At 45.5% G+C, this 21,546-nt stretch overlaps 1 protein-coding gene across 9 annotated transcripts in view; it reads left to right on the forward strand.

Annotated features, from left to right (window-relative positions):
• The window catches only part of hfm1 (helicase for meiosis 1), a 202,633-nt gene that overhangs the window by 102,188 nt on the left and 78,899 nt on the right, over positions 1-21,546 (forward strand). For all 9 annotated transcript variants that reach the window (XR_011594031.1, XR_011594029.1, XR_011594030.1 and 6 more), the window contains 4 exons: positions 13,874-13,954; positions 14,070-14,161; positions 15,573-15,679; positions 21,093-21,140. Coding sequence is in view for 5 of the 9 variants with exons in the window: in XM_070886575.1 (XP_070742676.1) it covers positions 13,874-13,954; positions 14,070-14,161; positions 15,573-15,679; positions 21,093-21,140 (328 nt within the window). In the remaining 4 variants the exon portion in view is untranslated. The remainder of the gene's footprint in view (positions 1-13,873; positions 13,955-14,069; positions 14,162-15,572; positions 15,680-21,092; positions 21,141-21,546) is intronic.

Here is a 21,546-nt window from a genome sequence, read left to right on the forward strand (position 1 = left end):
TCAAGCACATTCCCAGGTGCTGGTCATGGAGGTCTCCTAATAATTTGGACCTGAATTTATTTGATATAACCACTCTTGTACCCCACATGATACAATCTTTATCGACTGATAATTCATTCCTACGAATGAAGAATGGATGAATATCTTTGTCTGTTACCTGGTTTGGCCATCCATTTGCAATATAATCATACACCTTTGACATAACTGGGTCACGTTTGGTTGCCCTCCCAATCCCTTCAGCTATGACTGGCAGTTCATCGATGTATGAAAAATAGAACACCTCTTCCCGATCGGGTGTAACTTGTGATGGGGAAGGCAATCTAGATATACCATCCGCATTATTGTAATCAGCTGCTCATCTATATTCAATATCATATGTTTCTGCTGACAAAATCAAAGCCCATCTCTGCATTTGGGCTGCAGCTAATGTTGGAAATGGGGACTTTGGATGGAGGATTGTTGTTAGGGGTTTATGGTCGGTAACGAGAGTAAACTTACGACCATACAAGTATTTGTGAAACTTCTTGACCCCAAAAATTAATGCCAAATCTTCCCATTCGATTTGCGCATAATGACGCTCACTGGCATTGAGAGTGCGTGAAGCAAAAGCAGTTGGTCTCTCCTCCCCACTATGTAGTACATGAGAAATTACTGCCCCAACTCCATACGGAGAAGCATCACATGGTAGCTTGATCTCCTGTTAAATACGTCATAGTGAACTAACATGGTGCTCTCTACCAAGTTGCTTTTACACTCCTTGAATGCTGTATCGCATTCTTTTGACTACTTCCAATGGACCTGTTTTTTCAATAGGTCATTCAGTGGATGTAATACTGTAGCCAAATTTGGTAGGAACTTCCCATAATAGTTCAAAAGACCCAAAAATGATCGAAGTTCAGTGCATTCTTGGGAGTGAGTGCATTTCTGATTGCATTCAGTTTTTCCTATGTTGGATGTAAACCATCTTTGTCTACTCTGTACCCTCAGTACTCCACTGAGTTTTGAAATAACTCACACTTGCGAGCAGCCACTTGTACTCTGTGCTTCTCTAGTCATTTGAGGACTTCATTCAATATGTTATTATGAATTTACCTATTTGGTGCTGGTTCATTACCCCTTGGAATATGGCAGGGGCGATATAGCCTAGATGACTGAAATTAGTATGAAATTCTTGGGAATTAAAGTGATATAGGCCTAGATAAGTATTAAAAGTCAAGCATGACTTGGGCTCCTCATCTAGTTCAAGCTGGAAGTAGGCATTCGTCAGATGCAACTTTAAGAAAATCTGACTCCCTGTCAATGTTGTGAATAAATCTTCTATATTTGGCAATGTATTGGGGACATTACCTTCTAGAACCTGGTTTACGGTTACTTTATAATCACCACACAATCTTACCTTACCATTGGACTTGGGTACAACAACAATGGGTGCAGCCCAATTACATCGATCTGTGTTAGAAATAATGTTTTCAGTCTCTAGTCTTTTGAGTTCTTGCTTAACTTTCTCCTCTAGTGCATATGGTACAGAACATGGCTTGTAGTAAACTGACCTAGCGTCCTTCTATACCCTGACACTCGCCTTGAAACCTTGGATCGGACTGCCCGTTTCTCAGAACACCTTCGGATAATTCTTGATGACATCATCCTTTGACGGCATATCTCGTTTCAGCACGAAAAATCTCACTCCAATCCAGCTTCAGTGATCCCAACCAATTTCTTCCTCGTAAGGCAGATTTGTCTCCTGCGACTACAATTAGAGGGAAGCTCTGAACTTGATCCTTGTATTCACCGGTACGGTGATACGATCTACCACCGGAATGTTCTCTCCGAGTAACATAGAAACATAGAAAATAGGTGGAGCTTTAGGCCCTTCGAGCCTGCACCACCATTCAATAAGATCATGATTGATCATTCACCTCAGTACCGCTTTCTCGCCATACCCCTTGATTCCTTTAGCCATAAGGGCCATATCTAACTCCCTCTTGAATATATCCAATGAACTGGCATCAACAACTCTCTGCGATAAGGAATTCCACAGGTTAACAACTCTCTGAATGAAGAAGTTTCTCCTCATCTCAGTCCTAAATGGCTTACCCCTTATACTTTTAGTAACCTCGCAGCTCTATCTTGGCTTTCTCCAATGGGAAATCCCGCAATTTGTCGAGGTCTCGCGACTTCCGTACTACACTCATGGATGCACCGGTGTCGATTTCCATGGGGATCTTGAATCCTGCAACATCTATGTGGATTATGATACTTTTCAAATCGCCATCTGTTAACCTCGTGCTCCTGATGATGTTTAACTCCAACATCTCTTCGTCCTGTTGTTCTTCTTCCATGCTATGTAGTCTCTGGGGATTTCTACTCATAGCCTTGAAAGCTGGTTTACCCTTCAGTCGGCATGCCTTCGCAAGATGCTCAGTTTTCCTGCAGAAGAAACACTCTGCCTTCACATATGGACAACTTTGAGCAATGTGTTATCCCAGGCACCGATAGCAGTTCGTCAATGCTCTGTTCCCATTTCTAGTTTCTGAGACTTTGGGGCCCTACCGCCTTTTACTTTGAACCTGCAGGCGATTCACCTCGGTTGTCTGATGACTGAAATTAGTATGAAATTCTTGGGAATATTGGTCGGCCATGCTCATCGACCTAGCTGTCTGACAAGCTAAATCAAAAGTCAAGTTAGGCGTCAACAATAACTTTCTTCTGATCGCATCATTTTTTATCCCACAAACAAAGCGGTCTCGCAATGCTCGGTTCTGAAAGTCTCTGAAATGACAGTGAATAGATAGCTTTTTTAATGCTACAATGTACTCACTGATATTTTCTTCAGCCTTCTGATTTCGTATTCCGAAACGATAACATTCAGCAATTTCTAATGGAACGGGGCTGTAATGTTGTTCTAACTTAGTTAGACTCTGTTTCAGCGTTGTATCCTTTGGCTTGTCAGACACAAGCAAATTTATCAGCGTTTCATACAACTTGGGGCCCAGCCTCAGTTAAGATAGCTCTTTTTCGTTTCAACACCGCCAGGTTATTGTCTTCATTACCGGGAATTTCGATGATGTTATTTGCAGTGAAAAACATTTCTAGCCGATCCACATACGCGCTGAAACTTTCACGGTCGCGTTGAAATGCCCCCAAATGCCCTACAACTCCCATAGGGGCAGCCATTTTGACTCTGGCAGTTTAACCAAGTGTGCTCATAATTTACCTCGGATTTGTAGCTGTTTCCAAAAACAGAGAAGCTCTCAAAGTCTCTCTGTCGACTGGCTGAATCCTTCACCAACAAAAATTTCAGCTTTGTATTATCCGATTTCATCCCATCCTCATCGCCAAATGTCATATCTTCTGAGAACACACAATCTGTAAGATGGCTGCAGGTTTCGGAATCTTCTGACCTGCTGGTCATGTGACCTGCTCTTTATTAAACAGCACTAGCTGGAGTAACACAGGCGTCCACAGTGTGGGGCTACAGACATTACACCTTCACTTCTCGCCCTCACGCACAAGCTTTCCCCCCTTTTGGACCTTCACTCACCGGCGACGCTCGGGCCTTCTTCCCACCAGCAACGCTCGGGCCTTCCTCCCACCGGCAAGGCTCGGGCCTTCCTCCCACCGGCGACGTTCTGGCCTTCATTTCTCTGGCAACGTTTGGGCCTTCATTCCTCCGGCGACGTTCGGGCCTTCATTCATCCGGTGATGTTCGGGCCTTCCTCTCACCGGCAATGTCCTAGCCTCTCCCCCGCCTCCCCCCCCACCCCCCCGTCGGCAGCTGGCCCCACTCAACGGCGGAGTCTCTGCTGAGCACAATGGCTGTGGGCACTCCTTCCATGAAGTGGACCTCTGACCACGCCAATGCCTGTCCTCAACCAGGCCTCGGTTCTCTCACTACCTCACCGAAGGGCGTTGCTCAGCACCGAGCTTACGGCTTGCATTCTGCTGTAGGCAACTAGGCTCATACAGTGGTGTCTGGTCTCCAGTCATTTTGGACCACCTTGCCACTGAACCAAGACCTTGCTCTGCTAAGCCCGGGTGGTAGCCAGTGTGCAACGACCACCCCATGTTAAAAGAACTCACGCACAGGCATTTTCCACCCTTCAAATGAAGTTCGGGTCCTGGAATGCCGGGGCCCTCATGGACAACTTCAACAGCGACAGACCCGAACGCCGCACCGCCATCGTTGCCCGGAAACTTAGATGCTTTGATGTCGACATCGCCATCCTAAGCGAGACCCAGCGGGCAGGGGAAGGGCAGCTCAAAGAACAAGGTGTAGGTTACACCTTCTTCTAGAAAGAAAGTCAGAGAAAGAATGCCGCCTCCATGGAGTTGGTTTCTCCATCAAGAACGAGCTGGTCGGCCGCCTCAGAGACTCCCCCAGCGAGATTAGTGAACGTCTCTTGATTCTCCGACTCACTCTATCCCGGAACCAGTGCGCCACAGTTATCAGTGCGTACGCCCCAACACTCGACGCAACAGCTGAGGCCAAAGAGGTATTCTACTCCAGCTTTGAATAATCCCTGTCCCGCGTCCCTACGGACAACAAACTGATCTTCCTCGGTGACTTCAACGCCAGAGTCGGTAAGGACACTGACCTCTGGGGAGGCATAATTGGTATAGAGGGGTTATGGAAAATTAACTCCAGCGGTATCCTGCTCCTGACAAAATGCTTAGAACACGATCTTGTCATCACCAACACCTTGTTCCACCAGAGGGCCAAGTACTAGGCATTGTGGCAACACCCTTGCTCCAAGCATTGGCACCTGCGCAACTACATCATCGTTTGAGCAAGGGATCGCAAGGACGTGCGCATCACCCGCGCTATGATAGGAGCCAATGGCTGCTGACGGACCACCGCCTAATCCGTTCCGTCATCAACATTAATATAGCCCCAAAGCGACGACAGCAACAGAAGCAACACCGCAGAAAAATCAATGCCGGGGGACTCAAATACTGAACTAAGAGAGCCCTATGCAATCAGCGCCTCACTGCCAACTTGGCGACTCTTGAGGACCCCGAGATGCAGAATGCCCACAATGCTTGGTCTGCCCTCCAGGCCAAGCCACCATAACCAGTGCCTGCAAAGAGACGCTCTGTCACTGAACCAGGAAACACCAGGACTGGTGTGGTGAGAATGACCAGGAGATCCAGGGGCTAATAAACCGCAAACGCAGGGCATTTCTGAACTTAAAGCAACAACCCAAGTCGGGAGTAGCAAAGCAGCTCTACAGGCAGTTGAAGACCGAGGTCCAACAAAAAACCTGCGACCTGAAGAATAGATATGGGTGGAGAAAGCACAGGAGATTCAGCAGCTGGCCGACAGCCATGATGTTTGAGGATTCTTCACCGCAGTCAAGTTCACCTACAGCCCAAGCACCCAAGGCCCCACCCCACTGCTGGCCAAGAATGGGGAGACACTTATCAAGGACACCGAAACAGTCAGGGCCCACTGGAAGGAGCACTTTGAAGATCTCCTTAATCGAGACTCTGCCTTTGACACGAGTGTCCTTGACTCCATCCCGCAGCATGCTACCCGCCACCATCTCAGCAAAAGCCCAGCCCTGCACGAGGTAGAAAAGATCATCCATCAGCTCAAGAACAAGGCATCTGGAGCAGATGGAATCCCCGCTGAGGTACTAAAGACACTATTGGCTCGAATGCATGACCTCATCTCTCTCATCTGGAAGGAGGAGTGCCTGCCTGGAGATCTCAGAGATGCCATAGTCGTGACCATCTTTAAAAAAGGGGACAAGTCTGACTGCAGCAACCACAGAGGAATCTCCCTGTTGTCAGCCACTGGGTAAGTCATCGCTAGAATCCTCCTCAACCGTCTTCTCCCTGTGGCTGAGGAGCTCCTCCTGGAGTCACATTGCGGATTTCGTCCGCTACAGGGTGCAACGGACATGATCTTTACGGCGCGACAACTGCAAGAGAAATGCAGGGAACAGCACCAACCCTTGTACATGGCCTTCTTTGACCTCACAAAGGCCTTTGACACTGTTAACCGCAAGGGACTATGGAGCGTCCTGCTCCGTTTCGGCTGCCCCAAAAAGTTTGTCACCATCCTCCGCCTGTTCCACGACGACATGCAAGCCGTGATCCTGACCAATGGATCCACCACAGAACCAATCCACGTCCGGACCAGGATCAAGCATGGCTGTATCATCGCGCCAACCCTCTTCTCGATCTTCCTCGCTGCAATGCTCCATCTCATGCTCAACAAGCTCCCCACTGGAGTGGAACTAAACTATAGAACCAGTGGGAAGCTGTTCAACCTTTGTCGCCTCCAGGCTAGATCCAACACCATCCCATTCTCTGGCGTCGAACTACAGTACGCGGACAACGGTTGCGTCTGCGCACATTCAGAGGCTGAAATCTAAGTCATTGTCAACATCATCACCGAGGCGTACGAAAGCATGGGCCTTACACTAAACATCCGTAAGACAAAGGTCCTCCACCAACCTGACCCTGCTACATAGCACTACCCTTCCCCTCTGCCCCGGTCATCATAGTTCACGGCATTGCCTTGGACAACGTGGCCCACTTTCCATACCTCGGGACCCTACTATCAGCAAGGGCAGACATCAACGACGAGCTCCAACATCGCCTCCCGTGTACCAGTGCAGCCTTCAGTCGCCTGAGGAAGAGAGTGTTTGAAGATCAGGCCCTCAAATCTGGCACCAAGCTTATGGTCTACAGGGCTGTAGTGATACCCGCCCTCCTGTATGGCTCAGAGACGTAGACCATATAGAATAGACATCTCAAATCGCTGGAGAAATACCACCAGCGATGTCTCCGCAAGATCTTGCAAATCCCCTGGGAGGGTAGACGGACCAACATCAGTATTCTCAATCAGGCCAACATACCCAGCATCAAAGCACTGACTACACTCGACCAGCTCCGTTGGGTAGGCCACATTGTCCGCATGCCCGACACAAGACTCCCAAAGCAAGCACTCTACTGGGAACTCCTACACGGCAAGCGAGCCCCAGGTGGAAAGCGAAAGGTTTCAAGGACACCCTCAAAGCCTCCTTGATAAAGTGCAACATCCCCACGACACCTGGGAATCCTTGGTCAAAGACTGCCCTAAGTACAGGAAGAGCATTCGGGAGGCCGTTGAGCACCTTAATTCTTGTCGCCAAGAGCTTGCAGAAAACAAGCGCAGACAGCGGAAGGAGCGTGCGGCAAACCAGACTCCTCAACCACCCTTTCCTTCAACAACAGTCTGTGCCACCTGTGACAGTGACTTATTCCCGTATTGGACTGTCCTGTCACCTGAGAACTCACTTTGAGTGGAAGCAAGTCTTCCTCGATTTTGAGGGACTGCCTATGATGATGATGAGAATACAAGTGAGAACCAGGCTGGAGATAGAATATTCAGAGAGGAAGTGAAAAAGAAATAAGAGGTGCAAAGAGAGAGTATGAGAATATAAACATGGAAAATAGGTGCAGGAGTAGGCCATTTGGTCATTCGAGCCTGCACCACCATTCAATAAGATCATGGCTGATCATTCACCTCAGTACCCCTTTCCTGCTTTCTCTCCATGCCTCTTGATTCCCTTAGCCGTAAGGGCCATATCTAACCCCCTCTTGAATATATCCAATGAACTGGCATCAACAACTCTCTGCGGCAGGGAATTCCACAGGTTAACAACTCTCTGAGTGAAGAAGTTTCTCCTCATCTCAGTCCTAAATGGCCTACCCCTTATCCTAAGACTATGTCCCCTGGTTCTGGACTTCCGCAACATCAGGAACGTTCTTCCCGCATCTAACCTGTCCAGTCCCGTCAGAATCTTATACGTTTCTATGAGATCTCCTCTCATCCTTCTAAACTCCAGTGAATAAAGGCCCAGTAGATGCAGTCTCTCCTCATATGTCAGTCCAGCCATCCCTGGAATCAGTCTGGTGAACCTTCGCTGCCCTCCCTCAATAACAAGAACGTCCTTCCTCAGATTAGGAGACCAAAACTGAACACAATATTCCAGGGGAGGCCTCACTAAGGCCCTGTACAACTGCAGTAAGACCTCCCTGCGCCTATACTCAAATTCCCTAGCTATGAAGGCCATAATACCATTTGCCTTCTTCACCGCCTGCTGTGCCTGTATGCCAACTTTCAATGACTGATGAACCATGACACCCAGGTCTCGTTGCACCTCCCCTTTTCCTAATCTGCCGCCATTCAGATAATATTCTGTCTTCGTGTTTTTGCCCCCAAAATGGATAACCTCACATTTATCCACATTATACTGCACCTGCCATGCATTTGCCCACTCACCTAACCTGTCCAAGTCATCCTGCAGCCTCTTAGCATCCTCCTCACAGCTCACACTGCCACCCAGTTTAGTGTCATCTGCAAACTTGGAGATATTACACTCAATTCCTTCATCTAAATCGTTAATGTATACTGTAAAGAGCTGGGGTCCCAGCACTGAGCCCTGCCACTGGCTGCCATTCTGAAAAGGACCCGTTTATCCCGACTCTTTGCTTCCTGTCTGCCAACCAGTTCTCTATCCACATCAGTACATTACCCCCAATACCATGCGCTTTGATTTTGCACACCGATCTCTTGTGCGGGACCTTGTCAAAAACCTATTGAAAGTCCAAATACAACACATCCACTGGTTCTCCCTTGTCCACTCTGCTAGTTACATACTCAAAAAATTCCAGAAGATTCGTCAAGCATGATTTCACTTTCATAAATTCATGCTGACTTGGAACGATCCTGTCACTGCTTTCCAAATGCGCTGCTATTTCACTCTTAATGATTGATTCCAACATTTTCCCCACTACTGATGTCAGGCTAACCGGTCTATAGTTACCTGTTTTCTCTCTCCCTCCTTTTTTAAAAAGTGGTGTTACATTAGCTACCCTCCAGCCCATAGGAACTGATCCAGAGTCGATAGACTGTTGGAAAATGATCACCAGTGCATCCACTATTTCTAGGGCCACTTCCTTAATACGATGGGATGCAGACTATCAGGCCTTGGGATTTATCGGCCTTCAATCCCATCAATTTTCCGAACACAATTTCCCGCCTAATTAGGATATCCTTCTGTTCCTCCTTCTCACTAGACCCACTGTCCCCTAGTACATTCGGAAGGTTATTTGTGTCTTCCTTCGTGAGGACAGAACCGAAGTATTTGTTCAATTGGTCTGCCATTTCTTTGTTCCCCATTATAAATTCACCTGAATCCGACTGCAAGGGACCTATGTTTGTCTTCACTAATCTTTTTCTCTTCACATATTTATAGAAGCTTTTGCAATCAGTTTTTATGTTTCCTGCAAGCTTCCTCTCATATCTATTTTCCCCCTCTTAATTAAACCCTTAGTCCTCCTCTGTTGAATTCTAAATTTCTCCCAGTCCTCAGGTTTGTTGCTTTTTCCAGCCAATTTATATGCCTCTGCCTTGGTTTTAACACTATCCTTAATTTCCCTTGTTAGCCACGGTTGAGCCACCTTCCCCGTTTTATTTTTACTCCAGACAGGGATATGCAATTGCTGAAGTTCATCCATTTGATCTTTAAATGTTTGCCATTGCTTATCCACCGTCAACCCTTTAAGTACCCTTTGCCAGTCTATTCTAGCCAATTTACGGCTCATACCGTCGAAGTTACCTTTACTTAAGTTCAGGACCCTAATTTCCGAATTAACTGTGTCACTCTCCATCTTAATAAAGGATTCTACCATATTATGGTCACTCTTCCCCAAGGGGTCTCGCAAAACAAGATTGCTAATTAGTCCTCTCTCATTACACATCACCCAGTCCAGGATGGCCAGCTCGCTAGTTGGTTCCTCGACAAATTGGTCCAGAAAACCATCCCTAATACACTCCAGGAAATCCTCCTCCACTGCATTGCTATCAGTTTGCTTAGCCCAATCAATATGTAGATTAAAGTCGCCCATGATAACTGCTGTACTTTTATTGCACACATCCCTTATTTCTTGTTTGATGCTGTCCCCAACCTCACTACTATTGTTTGGTGGTCTGTACACAACTCCCACTAGCGTTTTCTGCCCTTTGGTATTCCACAGCTCTGCCCATACCGATTCCACATCATCCAGGCTAATGACCCTCCTTACTATTGCACTAATTTTCTCTTTTACCAGCAATACCACCTCGCCTCCATTTCCTCTCTGCCTATCCTTCCTAAATGTTGAATACCCCTGGATGTTGAGTTCCCAGCTTTGGTCACCCTGGAGCCATGTCTCCGTGATGCCAATTACATCATATCCATTAACTGCTGTCTGCGCAGTTAATTCATCCACCTTATTCCGAATACTCCTCGCATTGAGGCACAGAGCCTTCAGGCTTGTCTTTTTAACACACTTTGCCCCTTTAGAATTTTGCTGTAATGTGGCCCTTTTTGTTTTTTGTCTTGGGTTTCTCTGCCCTCCACTTTTACTATTCTCCATTTTATTTCCCTGTGTCTCCCTGCATCGGTTCCTATCCCCCTGCCATGTTAGTTTAACTCCTCCCCAACAGCACTAGCAAACACTGCCCAGGTGCAGACCGTCCGGTTTGTACTGGTCCCACCTCCCTCAGAACCGGTTCCAGTGTCCCAGGAATTTGAATCCCTTCTGCACCATTCCTCAAGCCACGTATTCATCTGTGCTATCCTGCGATTCCTACTCTGACTAGCACGTGGCACTGGTAGCAATCCTGAAATTACTACTTTTGAGGTCCTACTTTTTAATTTAGCTCCTAGCTCCCTAAATTCGTCTCGTAGGATCTCATCCCGTTTTTTATCTATATCATTGGTACCTATATGCACCACGACAACTGGCTGTTCACCCTCCCTTTTCAGAATGTCCTGCACCACGTCCAAGATACCCTTGACCCTTGCACCAGGGAGGCAACATACCATCCTGGAGTCTCGGTTGCGGCCGCAGAAACGCCTATCTATTCCTTTTACAATTGAATCCCCTATCACTATCGCTCTCCCACTCTTTTACCTGCCCTCCTGTGCAGCAGAGCCACCCACGGTGCCATGAACTTGGCTACTACTGCTCTCCCCTGATGAGTCATCCCCCTCAACAGTACCCAAAGCGATGTATCTGTTTTGCAGGGGGATGACCGCAGGGGGTCTCTGCACTAGCTTCCTTGCACTGCTCTTCCTATTGGTCACCCATTCACTATCAGGCTGTGTACCCTTTACCTGCGGTAAGACCAACTCGCTAAACATGCTATTTACATAATTCTCAGCAATGTGGATGCTCCAGAGTTTATCCACTTGCAGCTCCAGTGCCGCAATGCAGTCTGTCAGGAGCTGGAGGCAGATACACTTCCCGCACACGTAGTCGTCAGGGACACCGGAAGCGTCCCTGACTTCCCACATATTACAGGAGGAGCATAACACATGTTCGAGCTGTCCTGCCATGCCTTAACCCCTAGATTAACTTAATTTGGCAACAACAATGCTAAAGGTTACTTACTGATAAAGAAAAGAAAAAAGAAAAGCTTCTTACCAATCATTTACCCCCTTTGCTGTGACGTCACTTTTTGATTTCTTTCTACTTCTTTTTTGCCTTCTCACCCTGTTGCAGCTGCACCAGCTGGCCTCTCCGACTCCCCGGAGTGCTCGAGTGTGGGCCTTTTATAGGTCTTTGCTGACTCTGCTCCCCGGAGTGCTCGAGTGTGGGCCTTTTATAGGTCTTCGCTGACTCTGCTCCCTGGACTCCCGCCTCTCCGACTCCCCCGGAGTGCTCGAGTGTGGGCCTTTTATAGGTCTTCGCTGACCCTGCTCCCTGGACTTCCGACTCCCCGGAGTGCTCGAGTGTGAGCCTTTTATAGGTTTCCGCCGACTCTGATCCCTGGACTCCCGCCTCTCCGACTCCCCGGAGTGCTCGAGTGTGGGCCTTTTATAGGTCTCCGCCGTCTCTGCTCCCTGGACTTCCGCCTTGGCACCTAACATAAAAGAAAATCCAAAAGTCTTCTGTTGGCATATAAATAGTAAATGGGCAGTAAGAGGAGGGGTGGGGTGGGGCCGATGAAGGAATAAAAAGGATACCTACGCATGGAAGCAGAGAGCACGGTTGAGGTACTAAATGAGTACTTTGCATCTGTTTTTACTATGGAACAAGATGCTGCCAAAGCCATAGTTGAGAAACTGGATGAGACAAAAATTTATAAAGAGGAAGTAGAAAGGTTGGCTGTATTTAAAGTATATAAGTCACCAGGGCTGGATGAGATTAAATTGCAAAGGGTCAAGAATCAGAGGACACAAATTTAAGGTGATTGGCAAACAAACCAAAGGAGACATGAGGAAAAACTTTTTTACGCAGCGAGTGGTTAGGATCTGGAATGCACTGCCTGAAAAGGTGTTGGAGGCCGACTCAATCGTGGCTTCCAAAAGGGAATTGGAAAAGTACCCGAAAGATAAAGAATTGCAGGGCTGTGGGGTGAAGGCAGGGGAGTGGAGTGGGACTAGCTGAAGTGCTCTTGCAGAGAGCTAGCACGGGCTGAATGGCCTCCTTCTCTGCTGTAACTATTCTGTGATTCCATGATTAGAGTTTTCAGACTGGTAACCTCTTCCATCTTGTCAGCAAAATCCAGATCAAACACACAAAAGTTAAATATTCCTTTCCAAGTATGTTTTTGGAGATAGTACTAGCACTGAGAGATGCTGGTAAAATGTGATTGAAGATACATTCACACAGCAACTGTAGCATCGGTGCAAACCAGTTTCAATTCATACCAACTCTGCCGAGATTTTCCTGGGTCTGCATTCGGGTACACTGGATTGCCTAGGCTCAAATAATATTTTTAAATCTTGCGGATTGGAATATGCACCTGTAAAGGTACCTGCATAATTTTCTTACTTATAAATTAACGGATGGAAAATTGGACGGGATCTTTTTCTAAATATGTGCTCCAACCCGTCTAATTTACCATTATTTGCTGCACCCAGGTGATTCAGTTTGTCTGGGCGCAGACCCATGGTGTAAATGCAGCCTGAATTGATATCACCGGAACAAAGCTAAGTGAGACTCTCTGGAGGAGATCACCTTGTTCAGCTTCGCTTCCGTTGGTTTAGACTTTTGCACCCAATTTACATGCTATAAGTTTAGCATCACTACAATGCTCAATAATGAACTTCTAGTGTGAATTTACAATAAGTTACTTCCACAGCTTTTCTTTATCTATGCTGTTATATATGTAAACCTGTAAATACCTTGTTTAACCACCAGAGGGCTCATCCCCTGGAGTCCCAAGGGATCCCACAATCCCTTGGGAGCACCTGTGCATAAGGAGGCCTCACAGGCTGAAGAGGCACTCTGGAGACCTGTAATAAAGGTCTGCGGTCACACATTATTTTGAGCTTACAGTATCTGGTCAGATTCTTCATTCAAGACACAACATATGCCTTCCATGGGTTTTGATACAGTTTAATTGTCAGACTTCTAACTTTCCCTGTGCGTGTCATAATCTTTGTCCATTTAATACCAATCAACACCAAAAGTGCATTTACAGTACAAGTGTTGCATTGGTGCGAAGAAGTTTTACTTTGGATTGAAGTTAGTTATTTTACAAATTTGCTGTTTTATGAATGTGCTCTTGGTGTGGAGCTTGCCCACTAGGAGTACATATCAAGAAAATTGGGTGCATGTCAACTACAATTTTTAAACTGTTGATACTAATGGATGGAAAATTTTGGGTCAGGTGGATGGAATGTGCCTAAATTCTAAATGTGCACTTCAAGTGGACAGAACTCTGCCGGGGTGCGCTGATATGGCCCTTGGATTTTTGGGACCACTATCTGAAAGATGGCTTCATGGGTAGTGCTAAGCTGAGCTAATGTAAAGAGTCCATTTGTAAGATGTTACAAACAGATCAATGCTGTGTAATAAATAACAGTTCTTATTACTAAAATAGAATTATGCCTGAAGAATTTGCACGCATTGTCTTCTATTGGCTTGATAAGAATGGATGAAGATATCAATTTCAAGCCTACAGGTGAAAATATCTTTGCATAAATTCTAATAAACCTTTGTGCTTTTAATTTAAAAAAACACAACAGAATCTATTATTGACAATGTAATATTTTCACTTTTTTCTTTATATTTAATAGAAACTGGGAGACTAATGGCTCGTTATTGCATTGCTTTCGATACAATGAAACTTTTCTACTTGGTCACTGGAAGTGAAACTTTAACTGAACTGGTAATCTGGTAACATATTTGAAGCAAAAACTAGGAAGTTTTAATTGAAGATCTATAAATGATGAAGCATCTATTTCAGGTTGCATATTATTAAAGTTCTGTATGGATCTTGAAAACATCTAAATGATTTTTCTGACGACTATAAAAGAGAGAAGTACCCATTTACTGCTAGCATTGTAGTCATTTTTCCAGTTGGGATTGGCTACCTGGTTCACAGGAAAGGGTTTATATATATACCTATGTTTGAGTATATAAATGGGTTGTTCAGTTTTGCCAATTCAGTAAAAATTAGTGACAAAATTCAGCGTATCCCCCATGACATCACTTATGGAAGTTGGGTTATACACTGTTTTATAATGGTATGAGTACTACACAGTGTCACGCACAATTTATTATTCTGCTGCTAAGGTGCAGTTATATTTGGCTGAGGTTAATTGTTAATGAATGAAGTTTACAGATTGGCAGGTCCTTGTAAACTTCCAACTCCAGATCAGAAGAAATTAGCAAGTAATGCCTCTTTTTCTACTTTTTATGCTTTTTATACTTGGAAATTTGAAGGCCTCAACATTTATCTATATTTACTGACAGGTCTCCTATGGCATTGCTCAGAGGAAATCAAACTATTTGCATATGGAATCGTTTGTATTTGGTATGCAATTGTGTGTCCATGATCTCTCTCTAAGCAATATACTTATGTGATATTGCTTTCTGTGTCCGTTTTTCATTGATGTCTATTTTTCTTCTGTGACATGTGTTCTTCTTTGACTCTGTCTCTCATTTCTGTCTGTACATATTAGTTTCTGCATGATCTGTTGTATATTTGTTTTTCTGCTGATGTTTTACTTAAGCTTGTGCACCATTGTTGTCTTTATGATCCATCTCTGTCTGTGATATAGTTGTATGATCTTATATTTCTCCTTGTACTTCATGGAATGTCTTCTTTTCATCTGATCAAGGGTTACACAGCTGAAAAGTCAAAAGCCCGCCTCTTCTCTTTACAGATGCTAACTGACCTTTTGTATTTCCAACATTTTGACTTTTATGTCAGATGGCCAGCATTTTCAGTTATTATTTTTCTTTTTCTTTGCATCTATCTTAATACAATTTTGCACATTTGATGCATAGAAATAAGAAATGAAAGTTTAGAAGAGTACTGACCACAGTGGTATCAAGAAAATAGAAGAAAAGCCATGAAAGGTTGCAATGGAAAAATTGATTGGAAGCTAGAGGTGACAGGGATTATGGGGCATAAATATGGGGCGCCTAATCTTGGGTGTTAAAATGATTCCCATGTCATGAGTCATCTGTCAAAAATTAAACGCTTTCAGCTGCAAACAACATTTGGCTTGGAACTACAACCAAAGTTTACCTCTTGTGATATTTAAACACTCATATTATACTTTGCATGATAGGTCACACTAATCTCCAACTGCAAGGAGTTTACAGATGTTCAACTAAGAGTAAATGAGAAGAAGATTCTTAATACACTGAACAAAGACAAGAACAGAATTACCATCAGGTAATACCAGTCATGCTTTTTGCAACGGCAAGGAATTAACAGTAAATGAGAAAAAGACTTTAACACACTAAACAAGGACAGGAATTACAACCAGGTGATGTTGGCCACATTACATACTTTGGGCTGGATTTTCGGGTTTTGGGGCAAAAACGGTAGCGATACATGAAAATTACTGTATTCGCTGTGTTACCGATTTTAGGCGGAACTTTCGGCCTTTGGGATCTGCGCCAGGAGCGCATTGCACAATTATTTGTGGCGCAAAACGCAATCCTCGCCAACTTTAGAATGGGGTCGTTTGCGCTGCAAGAGAGGCCTTGGGAGGGGGAAAAAATTCAAAAAAACATTCAAACATTACCAAGACCCTTAGGTAACAGATCACTACAAAAAAATAAAAACTTGAACTTACCTTTTTTACAGGTTTTCTAACTTGTTGCTGCTGGCAGGGCTACGGCGATAGGCTGTCGGTATCAACAGCGTGGCGGTCCCGACCTGCGTGGGAACATCAGCAGCAGGACGGGGCCATAAAAGGAGCGGCGAGCGTTGACCATGAACAGTGTGGCAGCCCTGATCTGCACGGGAACATCAGCAGCAGGCTGGGGCCATAAAAGGAACGGCGGCCATGAACAGCGTGGTGGCATACCACTGCAAGGTACAGCGCAAGCCGGTTCAGGAGGGTATCGACTTGGAGGAGGGCGACTAGATTGGACGTCACCAAAATCCAGGTCGTTGATTAGAGGAGCGGCGAGAGATTGCAGAGCGACATGATCAGGGCCCAGGAGAGATGTGAGTTTGGGGCCCAGAAGAGGCGAGGGCCCAGGGGCAGCACGGGCCAGCCCACACTGCAATATGTGTGCACATTAGGTCCATGCAGCAGAGCTGGTTTCCAGTCATCTTGGTTAATCCTTGCCACTGGACCAAGACCTAGCTCTGTCAAGTCCGTGTGGTGGCTGGTATGCAATGGCCACCACGTTAAAAAAAAATCCACACGCAGGCATCTTCCACCCTTCAATATGTAGTTCGGGACCTGGAATATCAGGTTCTTCATTGAAACACCTGTGAACTCATCCCATTTTGGTGTGGCAGCAAGTCATCCTCGATACAAGGGACCGCCTCAGAGAAGAAAAGAGAGACCGACAGGTTTTCTGGGCACAGCATACGGGTCGGGTGAGTGCCAAAACTCGGATGGTAATGTAAAACGTGTCGTTACACGTCTGCCGCAGCTCTCCCCGGTGGTACATCCCATCGTCGCTGCAAACAAGGAGCCGAGGATCCCGCCCGAGCTTTGCGACTGGGTTTTGCCACGGAGGGTCAAAATGAGGAGAAAACCCGGGAGCAAACCACCCGAAAATCCAGCCCATAGGATATATGCATAGAAACAGGCCATTCGGCCCAACCAGTCCATGCCGCCGTTTATGCTCCACTCGTGCCTCCTCTTGTTTTTCCTCATTTAAATCTATAAGCATAACCCTCTATTCCCTTCTCCCTCATATGCTTGTCTAGGTAAGATACTTCAGAATGAATATTGCTTTTGCATAACTAAGCAAGCAAAACAACTCACATGAAAATATTCCATGAATTACTTATTTATAGCTGCTTCATTAGTGTCTTTAGCTTTGCCAGTTTTGAAATGTTTACACACAGTTTGCCACTTTAAATTTCAAAATTTGCAGATGACACAAAACTTCGAAGTGTAGTAAACAGTGAAGAGGTCAGACAGGCTGGTGGAATGGACAGACACATGGCAGATGAAATTCAACACAGAAAGGTGTGAGGGGATGCATATGAGGAGAGATAATACATGCTAAATGGCACAATTTTAAATGGGGTGCAAGAATGGAGAAACCAGGGGATGTTTGTGCACAAATCTTTGAAGGTGGCAGGACAGGTGAACAAAGCAGTTAATAAAGCATATGGATCCTGAGCTTTATAAATAGAGGCATACACAGAGTACAGAAGCTAGGAAGTTATGTTAAACCTACATAAAATACTAGTTCAACCCAGCTGGAATATTGTGCCCAATTCCGTGCACCACACTTTAGGAAGGACAGAAGGCTTTGGAGAGGGTACAGAGGAGCTGAGGGATTACAGTTACATGGCTAGACTGGAGAAGCTCTGATTGTTCTTAGAACAGAGAAGGCTAAGAGGAGATTTGAAAGAGCTGTTTAAAATCATGAAGGAGTTTGGTAGAGTAAATAAAGAGAAACTGTTTCCAGTGGTTCAAGGGTCGATAACCAGAGGGCACAGATTCAAGGTGATGGCAAAAGAAGCAGAAGCAACATGAGGAAAAACATTTTTACACAACTTTTACGCAATTTTAGGATTTGGAACGCACTGCCTGATAGGGTGGTGGGTACAGATTCAATAGTAGCCTTCAAAAGTCAATTGGATAAATACTTGAAGGAGAAAAAATTGCAGGGATATGGGAAAAGAGTGGGGAAGTGGGACGAACTAAATTGCTCTTCGAAAGAGCTGGCGCAGACTCGATGGGCCGAATGGCCTCCTTCTGTGCTATATTATTCTATGATTAAGTAAGGATGAATTTCCATAGAAAAGTAGGGGTTTATGAAATGATGTGAATGTGGACCATCTTCGCAGCAGTTGGTTTTAGTAAAGGAATGTGGTTAAACCTGGTAAAGGAACTTTTGATGCCTAGTTTTCTGGCTTACAGTGAAATCTCCAGATGTAGTTTGAAGAAACAATTTAATTGAGATTTTACAAGTTTGAGAACATGCCATTTGGTACTTATTACGGACTCCTAAAAACTAATCTGACACATATTGCAAAGCTTGGAGCCTCTTTCTGAATGTTTTGATGGATGGCTGACCTCTGAAAACAGAAAATATATATAATCAGCTAAAGTCTGTTTTACATAGAATAAGGTTAGGTTTCATTTTTGTGCAATATGGAATTACCTGTAGTCTGTTGCTGGCTACTTTGTTAAATAGTATTTTGTACAGTTCCACTTATATTTCGATTATTGCAAACTCAATAAAACACTATGAAAAATAATGTTGAACAGGGAAACAGCTGTTAAATGAGAAAAGAGTTGTACGGGTTGGGTGGTCTGGTGGAAGTGACTAATACAGCAAAAAAATACTGAACATGATGTCACAATGTGCTATATTTTATATTACCAGTGCCTAGAAATTGGTTCCGCCCGACATCAGGTGTGAACTTAGCACCATGTACGATTTTCTGCGCCAAAACTGATGAGCAAGAGGGCCACGCGAAATTGGTCCTCCTGCATCATCATGACACGACCAATGTTCTGGGGATATCAGTCGCACCCCAAGAGGCAGTGTGCCAATCACAAAAAAAGTGATGATCAGCGACTGGGGCGCCAGCACCAGACATACCATGAGATCTGGGTGGGGGTTGGAAGGTTAGAATCAGGAGGGTGTGGCAAGCACTGTCTGCAGCGGCCCGTAGGTTTAATGTGGAATCACAAGGAGCACTCCTATGCCTTCCATCTCCACATGCAGGTAAGTATACTTACCGTTAAGGTCGCATCCTCCAGCGATCCCTTTAAGAACCATTAGTTTGGCTGCTGTGTGCCTGAGAAAACTGACCGCAGCATACGCGGCACATCAATCACAAATCAATTTTGGAAATGGGCCTGAAAAAGACATTTGGCGCACTATCTGATGAAAGGTCATCGACCTGAAACGTTAACTCTGTTTCTTTTTCCACAGATGCTGCCTGACATGCTGAGTATTTCCAGCATTTTCTGTTTTTATTTCAGATTTCCAGCATCCACAGTATTTTGCTTTTGTATTAGGCTCCCTATCATCTATTTCAGGTGGGCACCTTGGACGACTAAAGAGCACTGTAACCATCAACATTATAGGCAGTTCCTCGGAATCGAGGATGACTTGCCTCCACTCCAAAAGTGAGTTCTCAGGTGACTGAGAGTCCAATGTGGGAATTACAGTCTCTGTCACAGGTGGAACAGACAGTGGTTAAAGGAAAGGATGGGTGGGGAACCTGGGTTGACACAAGCTCCTTCTGCTGTCTACGCTTGGTTTCTGCTATTTCTCGGCGATGAGACTTGAGGTGCTCAGTGCCCTCCCGGATGCGCTTCCTCCACTTTGGGTGGTCATGGGCCAGGGATTCCCAGGAGTCGGTGGGAATGTTGCACTTTATCAGGAGGCTTTGAGGGTGCCCTTGAAGCGTTTCCTCTGCCCACTTGGGGCTCGCTTGCCATGTCACAGCTCCACGTAGAGCACTTGCTTTGGGAGTCTCGTGTCGGGCATGCGGACGATGTGACCCGCCCAATGGAGCTGATCGAGCGTGGTCAATGCTTCGATGCTGGGGATGTTGGCCTGAGCGAGAACACTGGTGCATTTATCCTGCCAATGGATTTGCAGGATCTTGCGGAGGCAGCACTGGTGATACTTCTCCAGCATTTTGAGGTGTCTGCTGTATATAGTCCACGTCTCTGAGCCATATAGGAGGGCGGGTATCACTACTGCCCTGTAGACCATAAGCTTGGTGCCAGATTTCAGGTCCTGTTCTTAAAACGCTCTCTTCCTCAGGCCACGGAAGGCCGCGCCGGCGCACTGAAGGCAGTGTTGGACCTCTTTGTCAATGTTTGTTCTTGCTGATAGTAGGCTCCCGAGGTATGGAAAATGGTCCACGTTGTCCAAGACCTCATCGTGGATTTGATAATCGGGGGGCACTGCTGTGTGGCAGGGTCAGGTTGCTAGTGGACCTTTGTCACAGATGTTTAGTGTGAGACCCATGCTATCATACGCCTCGGTAAAGATGTTGACAATGGCTTGGAGTTCAGCCTCCGAGTGTGCGCAGACGCAAATGTCGTCTGCATACTGTAGTTTAATGACAGAGGATGGGACAACCTTGGATCTGGCTTGGAGGCGGCGGAGGTTGAACAGATTCCCATCTGTTCTATAATTTAGCTCCACTCCAGCGGGGAGCTTGCTGAGGGTGAGATGAAGCATTGCAGCAAGGAAAATTGAAAAGTGTGTTGGTGCGATGACGCAGCCTTACTTGACCCCAGTCCAGATGTGGATTGGGTCTGTGGTGGATCCATTGGTCAGGATCATGACTTGCATGTCATCGTGGAGCAGACGGAGGATGGTAACAAACTTTTGAGGGCAGCCGAAACAGAGGAGGACTCTCCATAATCCCTCACCGTAACCAATATGGTATGTGGCCCAAACCTAGGTGAATGAACATGTGCAGGCAGACACCATATGGGACCCTTGAGCACCAGTTTTTCACCTGAAAAACAGTCATTTTGCGATCCACTTTCTAGAATATAATAGATTTTGACCATAAGATAGTAACATAAAAACAGTTCAGTTATCTTCAGTGATAGATTTATTTTTTTTATAGTTAAAACACTGACTGCTTCAAGGTTACATTGACCCTTCCTCTGATTCAATTAACACAGGTTCCCTATGGAAGGAAAGATTAAAACAAATGAAATGAAAGTGAATTGGTAAGAAAATTTACAGCCATGATGTTTATTCAACAAGCAGATTTAGTCATTTAGGTGTTCAATAATTGCCAAATCGCTAATATCTGAAGGGTGACGATGCTTGCTTCACAATTTTAAAATTACTGGTTAAGGTTTTCAGCTCAGAGTTGTCGAATACAGAATGTCAAATTTGTGGCATACTAGCAGATACTGTGCCATTGCTTACAGTCAGATAGAGTGGTGGATTTTAACTCCACTGTGATGGGTTTCTGGTGGGAAATGACGCAGGCGAGTTAATTCTCCTCCCACTCATGGCAGAATGAAGCCAGGATGTGACAACCAGTGACCTGACCCCACCAGAGTGAGTAGGTTCATAGCAGCTTATTGAATGACAGTATTGAACTACAGAACTCACACCACTTGGGGA

This window comes from Pristiophorus japonicus, chromosome 8 (assembly GCF_044704955.1).
Source record: "Pristiophorus japonicus isolate sPriJap1 chromosome 8, sPriJap1.hap1, whole genome shotgun sequence".
In the NCBI taxonomy this organism is placed as follows: domain Eukaryota; kingdom Metazoa; phylum Chordata; class Chondrichthyes; family Pristiophoridae; genus Pristiophorus; species Pristiophorus japonicus.